Raw genomic sequence first — 8,759 nt, 5'->3', positions numbered from 1 at the left:
CCACAGTCGGACGTCTGAGCGACATCACATAAAGGGCTTATATCAAAAGTAAATAACAAGAGTGCCACAGTCGGACGTCTAAGCGACATCACATAAAGGGCTTACAATCACAACTTAAAATTTAGTAGCTCATGAATTTAATATCACCGCAAGGGAATATTCAGATATGAAATAAACAACAGGGTTAGTCCATCCACAGGAATAACGTTCAACCATGTTTACTACTCACGCTTGATCACCGGGATTTACCACAAGGGTTGACATAGATATGGATATATTGGCCATGGTTCTTGACCATAGACACGATGACTCGGAAGGATTTGACTCTGCAGAGTTTGTACTTTAACCACAGCCAACGGATTTCAGTAGTCACGGGGACTAGTGCCGTTTACGGTGTTTTGGAAGAAACACATCTAACCAATACACACCAATTCAACATTCCGAAGCCAGGAATCACCCTCGGCAACGTTCAAGAAAAACCTTGAGACGGGGAGGCTACAACCTCGCGTAGCATGGGATCAAATTTATATACGCGCGCTCTAAGGGGTGCCCCCCTCTCGGTCCCAACCGGAAACACCCATGCCCCCTGACCGGATGACTGGCTTTAATCCAGGGCCATGGAACCCTCATCCCGGCCCCTCTATTTGGTGTGTACACGGAAAGAGGTTACCAACTTACTAAACCGTATTCTTTGCAGAAAACATGTGGCGGCACGAAAGGGGAAGAACGGTAACGTGACTCAGTCCACGTTAACGTTAGAGTTTATCGGATGTCGTAAGGCTGGCATGCTACAACAATACCACCTCACTGCCTTTCATGTCACCACATGACTAGGCCATCTCTCATCAGAGATCACAGTAACTTCGGAACACACGGATAGTTGCCTTACATGCAACAAGATACTCACCGATGCTCATATGCCATACACAACCATTCAAGCAAACATGCAAAACACCTATCATATCAAAGGTTCAAACATGCTTGCCTGGTTCGGAGAAGTCGGAGTCTAGCTCGGCGAAGTTCGCGGCTCCGTCACCTCTTCCGGAACCTACGGTATAGCGAAAACGTATACTAACGTGAACATCGACGCGTGCATAAAAATTGTTCCAAAAAATTTCCAAATAAATACTATAAAAAACTAGACAAAAATACAAGACTGACAGAAAAAGAATCACTCAAAAATCATCTTTTATTAAAAAGTTATAAGGCTTTTAGTCCAGGGACTAATCTGTGATGAAACAGAAAAGATCCAGGGACTTAACTGAGAAAACAGAAAACGTTTCGGAGAGAAAGGTGTCAGCCCAAAGAGAAAACGTATTTGCCCGAAGGCGTCAACAGAAAACGGTTCGAGGGGGAAAAGAATAGAGGTTGACAGGGGGGTCCACATGTCAGGTTTGAAAACCTCGCCGGCGCCCGAAGACTGCGGTGGTCGCCGGCGTTGAACCACGGCGAGGCAGGGAGATCGGAGTGTACCAAGAGGTTCAGCGTGTCCTTCCGCGTCGGTGGGTGGTGGACTTGGCCGTCGGAGAGCACCACGTCGACGGCGACACTTTCTCCGGCGGACGGCGGCTCGGGCGATGGTGGAGAACTCCGGTGGGTGCTGCAAACTCCGAATTGAAGCGTGGGTCAGGAGAGTGGATGCATAAGGAAGCTACTGGCAAGAGTTGAGGGGTGGAGGTGCACGCACGGGAGCGAATCGAGCTGGATCCCGTGGCGGGTCGTGGCGGCCGGAGTTGGGGAAGAAAGCTCCCTCGGGGCTCTTCCAGTGGCTTGGCGTGGTGTTGGTGGAGTGCAGAGGTGGTGTGGGTTCGAGTTCGAGCTCGGGGCCTCTATTTATAGGCGATTCGAGGGGGTGGCCGTCAACGGGATTTCTCCGGCGAGCGATTACGGTGAGGCAGTGGTTGGGCAGGGGGGTTAAGTGGCCAGGCAGCATCAGTGAGAGTTACTGGTCCCGTTCCACTGCTAAACTTGGTCGGGCTTGGCGTAATGGCGCCGGTCTTCGACGGGGCTGCCGTACGGGCACGGCGGCGGCAGAGAGCGCGCTCCGCGCCTAGCAGTTCACGACGAGGGTGGCAGCGCGCACGGGGGAGTGGGTGGCCACGCGGCGGCCTCCGGTGACTTGGGCGGCGCTGGACGGCGCCGTCTACGCTGCGCCCCTCTCTGGCGGCCGCAAAGCCGCCGCTGCCGTCGCTCACGGGGTGGCACACCTCCTCCTGCTCGTCGCCGACGCCCGCAACCTTCCAGGCGTTCGTGCGGTGCAGGGACAAGGGGGAGGGGACGGGGAGCAAGGCGCCACCGCGGCACTAGCGAGATCGACAACGGACACTGAAGAAACGACAGTAGTTTCAGACACTGTATCTCTGAAATTACTAAACATGATAGCAACAGTGTCCAGCAGGTGTTCGATGAAATGATTTGGCAAGAAATTTTTTTTTTCTGGAGCTGGGGCTTGGTGAGGTGACCTCTCAATGCACCCAGAGGCTGCCTGATTTTTCTCAGATTTTTAGGAGAAGAATTCAAATGAATTTCATCAAATTTGGCAAATGAGGTCCAAACTTGCAGCAAGTGTAGTTTGAAATATTTGAACTGGAGACCAGTGGATCTTCATGGATCTCTGTTGAGGGCTCAAAGGACTAGCTAGGGAAATTGGTTTGGAGGCAAAACTCAAAGCAGAAAGGGTGGCTCCTTTGTAAATCTCCAAGGATCAAAATAGAAGGCAGAAATTGTTTTTGATGAGAACTAAATGGAAACAAATATATGGAGAGGTTCAACTTGCTGGATTTGAGGTATATCATGATCCAAAGGTGGGGAAAGGTTTATGGGAGTGGATTTCCACTTAGGTCATGGCAAGAGGAATTTTGAAAAGTGGAGAAGATCACTTCAAAATACCATAGGGCCATTTAAAGGATTTTTTTCAAAAGAAATTTTCCAAATGGATAGCATTTGGTTTTGAGACCAAATAAGAAGGGGAAAACCTCCAAGACCAAAATCAAGCCTTGGGTGAATCCAAATAAAACACTTGCCATAAAGAAGGTTTTTGAGAGGGTGGGTTCTTTAGAAGAAAAAATTAAATACCCTCCTCAAATAAAAATAAAAGTTTGAAAAATCCAATTAAAAATTTTGGGTGTCACAAAAATTAACAAGTTTGATTGTCTAGGGAGAGAGATCGGGCGAAAATGGAGGTTTGAGCAACAATGAAGCTTAGGAAGGGAAGAGGTGGTCTTCTTGGGGAAGAAGACCCCCTTTACATAGTGGGGAAAAGATCCCACCGTAATCCCCTCTCTCAGCTAGCGCGACCGCACACAGCCGCGGTACTACCGCTGCTGGGTGCGGCACTACCGCTTGCGCGGTAGTGACCAGATGAGGGTCTATTGCACAAGGAAACAAGCGGTAGAACCGCCAGAGCGGTACTACCGCGCGCCCCTACGGTACTACTGTAAGGCAGGGCTCAACTGGCACTGGAAATGCACGGAAGTAATAAATTACTTCCGTAACTACTTCTGCTGAGGTTGAAGCTATGCAAAATCCGGCACGGTACTACCGCGTAGGGACGGATGTAAAAAATTACATCCGCGCCTACTTCTGCATGCATCAGCGTCAGGACTGGAGACAGCGGTACTACCGCTCACCAGGAGCGGTACTACCGCTGGACCGTGCGGTACTACCGCTGCCTGGAGCAGTACTACCGCACGCCACAGAAGTTTTAACATTTGGCAGCCTACATATTGCAGAGACATGGATAGCCGGATGGTGCTCCATCGAAACGAAGGAAAGTGGGTGCAAAGGAACGAATGTGTACGTGTTGATTCCACCCTAACCTTTCCAAAGCGGATCCTTTCTTAATAGTACGGCTTTCCTACGACTCAAATCTACCGAAAAGAAACGTAGAGAACCGCCGTCTTCGATAGGCTCCGAGGGGCACCGAATCGACTTGTGCCTAGACATAAGATATCTGAAATGCTCAATGCACACGATTAATCCGCAAATGCATTGTCATCAATCACCAAAACCACTTAGGGAGAATATGCCCTTACAGCAAGTCTCTTTACTCGTTCCGTATACATCATCTTGTAATTAACTCCTTAGTCACAATACTTGCAAGCTTCTTGTGATACTGTATTACCGAGAGGGTCCAGAGATACCTCTTCATCACACGGAGTGACAAATCCCAATCTTGATTCATGCCAGCTCAACAGACACCTTCGGAGATACCTATAGAGCACCTTTATGATCACCCAGTTATGAAGTGACGTTCGATAGCACACAAGGTATTCCTCTGATACCCGAGAGTTGCATGATCTCATGGTCGAAGGAATATGTATTTGAAATTAAGAAAGCAGTAGCGATAAACTGAACAATCATATGCTAAGCTAACAGATGGGTCTTATCTATCACATCATTCTATTAATGATGTGATCCTATTATCAAATGACAACTCATGTCTATGGTTAGAAAACCTTAACCATCTTTTGATCAACAAGCTAGTCTAGTAGAGGCTTATTTGGGACTTGGTATTTGCTTATGTATTCACACATGTATTTAAGTTTCCGATCAATACAATTATAGCATGAATAATAAACTTTTATCATGATTAATGAAATATAATAATAACCACTTTATTATTGCCTCTAGAGCATATTTCCAACAGAAAGCTCAACCGAAAACTAAGTGGGTGTGTATCCAACTTACTTGCTTATGAAGACCTCGGGCATTTAGCCTTGCATGATACACGATGAAACATTAAGATACCCTTTGGAACAAGAAAATAAAACTACTGAAACATTATGCAACACTCTGAAATAAGATAAATTATACCCAAAACCAAAAATATAGCACGAATCACAAAGCAGCACCGGTAGATGCATGCATGCATGCATGGTAGGAAAACCACTGTCGTCGTTACACATCTCCCCAAAGCAACAATGCTTGTGGTGATTTAGCAAGAGTATACACATATATACAGAGGCAATGCTCAGGCGTTTCCACCGGTGCTGTTCTCTCATGCCCATCAAAAACAAGGGCACGTTATCTGATGTATGTATGCAATCATATGAACACAGGCACATGCATTAGTTATGTACATGTATCACAGGCAGTATGTTCGGACGTAGGCATCGTCCGCTACCTCCATCTGATTAAACCGGTTCAGGCCCAAACTGCAAGCGATGACATTGAGAGCGCACCTAGGAACAGGGCGACATAGGCCATCACTTGCTGCCGTGGCGACCCTGTCATCTTCCCACCCAAGAAATCGGCTGCGATTAGATCCACCAGCGCCATGTATATGAGTATGCCGGCCGACACAGAATCGAGGATGCCTTCAACCACTAGAGCCCTGGGGCTATTGGCGTTGTAAAATGAGGACAGACCGGCCCCAGCGGCGATACCAGTTGGTGTTGTAATGGCAAAAAATGACGCCATCATGACTGCCGAAAGGTTCTTAAACTGAGCCTGTTGGAAGAAATGTTGGCAGTGTGTCAAATTTGATAATCCAGATGAGAAAAGGCTTTATCACAATAAAGCTACTTAGAGAAAACAATGGGGCAAGGGCAAAAGAAAACTATAGTCAGAAGATAAGTAACCCACATAATAACAATGCAGTTTTATATGTTTACGTCACATTAGCAACTTAAACAGAAACGGCAATATAACCTCAGCCAATAAGATGTGGTATGATCGTCTGATTTTAGTGAGTTCAGCCGTTTGAAATCTATAGCATTTTAGATTGGTTCAACAGCTATTAAAAAGATCAACAAGTACACGAAAACAGTATTTTGGAAACACCAGGGAGCAATGTGGATGGGGCATATAATGTTAGACGTTGCACATATAGGTATAAGAGCAAGTTATTTGGAAGATCATACATGAGCAGTGGAGCACATGAAAGAAACATATTTTGCCGATTAAGCGTTGAGTATATATTGGATTTTCTCACAAAGAAGAAATCCAATCAAAAGAGTTCAGTAGCAGACAGTTGCTCCTGGAGAGTGACAGCCACAACTTATCCTGGACCTAAAGTTTTAGAAGGATACTCATACCAATATGTTTTAGTTGTGCCACCTAGTTTTTTGGAAAAAAAAAATGGTTATGTGCCTCATCACAGATAGATACTGACGATAAGCAGGAAAGTTATATGGTTCAAAGAAACTCGATGTACTAGAAGCCAATTCATACACAATAAAAGAATATTACTAATTTGAGAAAGGCAAGATACACAGAGGTTTATCTCCATACTATAAAGTCTATGTTGATGGCATGCAACTGAATGGCTAATAGTTGCAAATGAAAAACAAGCTGGTGATAGAATATCCACCGATCACAGCCTCAAATTTAAAATAGGTAGACCTTGTATTTGTGAAGGTCAACCCTCCTCCATTCAATTAACAAAGGTGCAATCCCTGAAGACAAAAACTAGAACTACATGCAAGTTCGACTAGTAAAATTGCTGGATTTAACTCAGTTTAACATAATCAGATGGTGGATTGACAGCTCATGTTATGAGGGCGGCAGCTGACACCAGATTAGTGCTCCCTTCATAATGAATATTATTTATATTCCTGTATTTTCTTATGAACTGATACTTCTGATGTTCTAAATCCTTGAGATTTCCATTTACCAATGAAAATCTTGATATTTCCAGCTTTCTGGTTTCTGAGCTTGAGGTTTGTAAATTCACATCCTTCTCTGTTGCATGTGATGCTAGAATTCACAACCGTAAATACTTAAATCAAGTGCAATTCAGTATAGTTATTTTATCCCTAAATCAAGACCATCATCAGAAAAAAAAAGAATGTTGCATCACTGTGAAAAATGGACGTCCACATTAACCTATAAGTATATTGTAAGAACAGACTCTACAAAGAGCAAACAATAGAAGCTGTGGTCGTTCCAACTATTTCATTTTCCTTGTAGTCATCCCACAATCGTTCCACATTATTCGATCAATCCATACTGAATTCCTCACCTGCGCAATGCACCCACCGAGGGCAAACCCCTCGAAGAACTGGTGGAATGAGAGCGCTGCCACCAGTGGCCTGATTGTGCAGGGACTCCGAGACACCCCAAGCGACAGCCCAATGATCACCGAGTGCGACACAATCCCCATTTCCAGTATCTGCAGGAACCAAAATCAATATATTTTTTGAGGGGCAGTGCATCAAACAAGTGAACCCAAGGAAGAGATTACACCACCTGTGATACCACGACGGAGCGCACGTGGTCTGACACCTCCCCCTCGCGTCCTTGTGGTTGCATCAGCTCGTGACCATGCGACTGCGCGTGGGAATGGGAGTGGGCTTGCAAGAGCGGGACCTTGTGCTCACTCTCGACGACGGTGACCACAGTGATGTCTTCGTCGCTGGCGGAGGTGGACGCGGCGGCGAGTGCGGCAGCGGCGTCAGCCTTGACCCGAGCTACCTCCGCGCGGTGCTTGGTCTCGTAGAACCTGGTTACCAGGACGTCGAGCACCAGCGTGGCGAGAGCAGCGAGCATGGCGACGAACCCGGGGAACGGGAACCGCCGCCAGGGCCCGGCTGGGAGGCAGGGGTTGGAGAGCGCGTGCTCGGCGTCGTGCAGCATGTGGACGAACCCCGTGGCCAGGATCACGCCGGCCGCGAAAGCCTTGGCGGCCACGAAGACAGCGCTGCCGGTCTGCACCGTCCGCCGCTTCCGCCCCGCGAGCGGCAGGCCCACGCCCATTACCCCGGACACCAGTATCGCCGCCATGGCAATCCATTTGAGCCTCAGCGCCGCCGCGTCGTCCCGGCACCCCGCGCCCTCGGCCTTCTCCGCCTCGTCCGCGCAGCTCGCCGCGGACAGGGACGCCGCAATAAACCCTGAGCCACCCACATCGATCGGATCAACCACAAAGCGAGCGAACACAGTATGTGCTTCAAAGAAACCTCGAAAAGCAAACTGATTTACCGTTGCTTTTACTCAAGAGCTGGCCGATGTGCCGGCTGAAGCCTGCGACACCGATCATCATCGCCTGAGAATCCCGAGCGGTGCTAAATTCCTCGAGGACAAAAGTCTCGGAAAAGATGGATTCGTTAACCTCTTCGCCTGGCCTTTCTTTCGATGCGGTGGATGCCTTGCTATCTTCGCACGTAAAAGCGCGCAGGGTACGAGAGAGAGAAAGAGGGGAGGGAGTGTCGTCATGGTGGCACTGCACCGAACAGCCGGGGCACTAGAGCGGACGTGATCCGTCAACGCCAACGATCCAGAATGTGGACGGTGGCGATTCCACCTAGGGTTGTCAGGTCGCGTTTCGCTGAGCTGCGGGCCAGACGGCTCTGCCGGTGGGGAAAAGCGCGAGGGCGTGGACTGGATGCACGAACTCCTTGCTGTGCTGAACGTCGATTCGTGCTTTGGACGGTCGAGATCGTGCTCCGCGAGCGTGGAGTTGGTACGTTGTTCTCCAAGGGGGTTCTAATACTTCGCCAGGGATGGGCTGCTGCTTGCCACACGCGATGGTGATCAAGTCGAGAGACTTGCATGCGGGGCATACTCCCAGTTTGGGCCCATTTGTCAGTCTGAATCATGAGATGGCGGAGGTTGGAGCTGGTCGTGGGTTGGTGCTTTGGGACGGAGTCGTGGGGCAGTGGGAAACGATGTCGACATAGTGAGGTTAGGCGGTTCGGCGATCCATTCATCATCCATGTCAGCATTCCTGTGTGGGCTGGGCTCGTCTCGTCGGCCTTCAGAACGATGGGCTGTTGGGTTGCCGGGTCACAGAATACGAGTTATTCTGCGATTACGAG

The 8,759-nt window shown here is 48.3% G+C and overlaps 1 protein-coding gene across 1 annotated transcript; it reads right to left on the bottom strand.

Annotated features, from left to right (window-relative positions):
• Positions 1-4,876: 4,876 nt before the first annotated feature.
• LOC100136969 (zinc transporter 7) lies at positions 4,877-8,190 on the bottom strand. The gene is made up of 4 exons (XM_044592918.1): positions 7,924-8,190; positions 7,192-7,835; positions 6,965-7,114; positions 4,877-5,451 (listed from the first exon to the last, which is right to left on the bottom strand). The coding sequence occupies exons 1-4, from the start codon at positions 7,982-7,984 to the stop codon at positions 5,146-5,148; spliced, it is 1,161 nt and encodes a 386-aa protein (XP_044448853.1). The 5' UTR covers positions 7,985-8,190; the 3' UTR covers positions 4,877-5,145.
• Between the last annotated feature and the right edge of the window lie 569 nt (positions 8,191-8,759).

Source organism: Triticum aestivum, chromosome 1D (assembly GCF_018294505.1).
Source record: "Triticum aestivum cultivar Chinese Spring chromosome 1D, IWGSC CS RefSeq v2.1, whole genome shotgun sequence".
In the NCBI taxonomy this organism is placed as follows: domain Eukaryota; kingdom Viridiplantae; phylum Streptophyta; class Magnoliopsida; order Poales; family Poaceae; genus Triticum; species Triticum aestivum.
The sequence above is the reverse complement of the archived record's forward strand: the minus strand, read 5'-3'. Positions and strand labels throughout refer to the sequence as shown.

Bases quoted from the DNA above. Each gene is read 5' to 3' on its own strand.
- LOC100136969 (XM_044592918.1), bottom strand. From the start codon at position 7,984: ATGATGATCGGTGTCGCAGGCTTCAGCCGGCACATCGGCCAGCTCTTG. The intron at 7,836-7,923 runs GTAAATCAGTTT...TGGGTGGCTCAG, and splicing joins GCTCTTGAGTAAAAGCAACG to GGTTTATTGCGGCGTCCCTG. The intron at 7,115-7,191 runs GTGGTGTAATCT...TGGTTCCTGCAG, and splicing joins GCTCCGTCGTGGTATCACAG to ATACTGGAAATGGGGATTGT.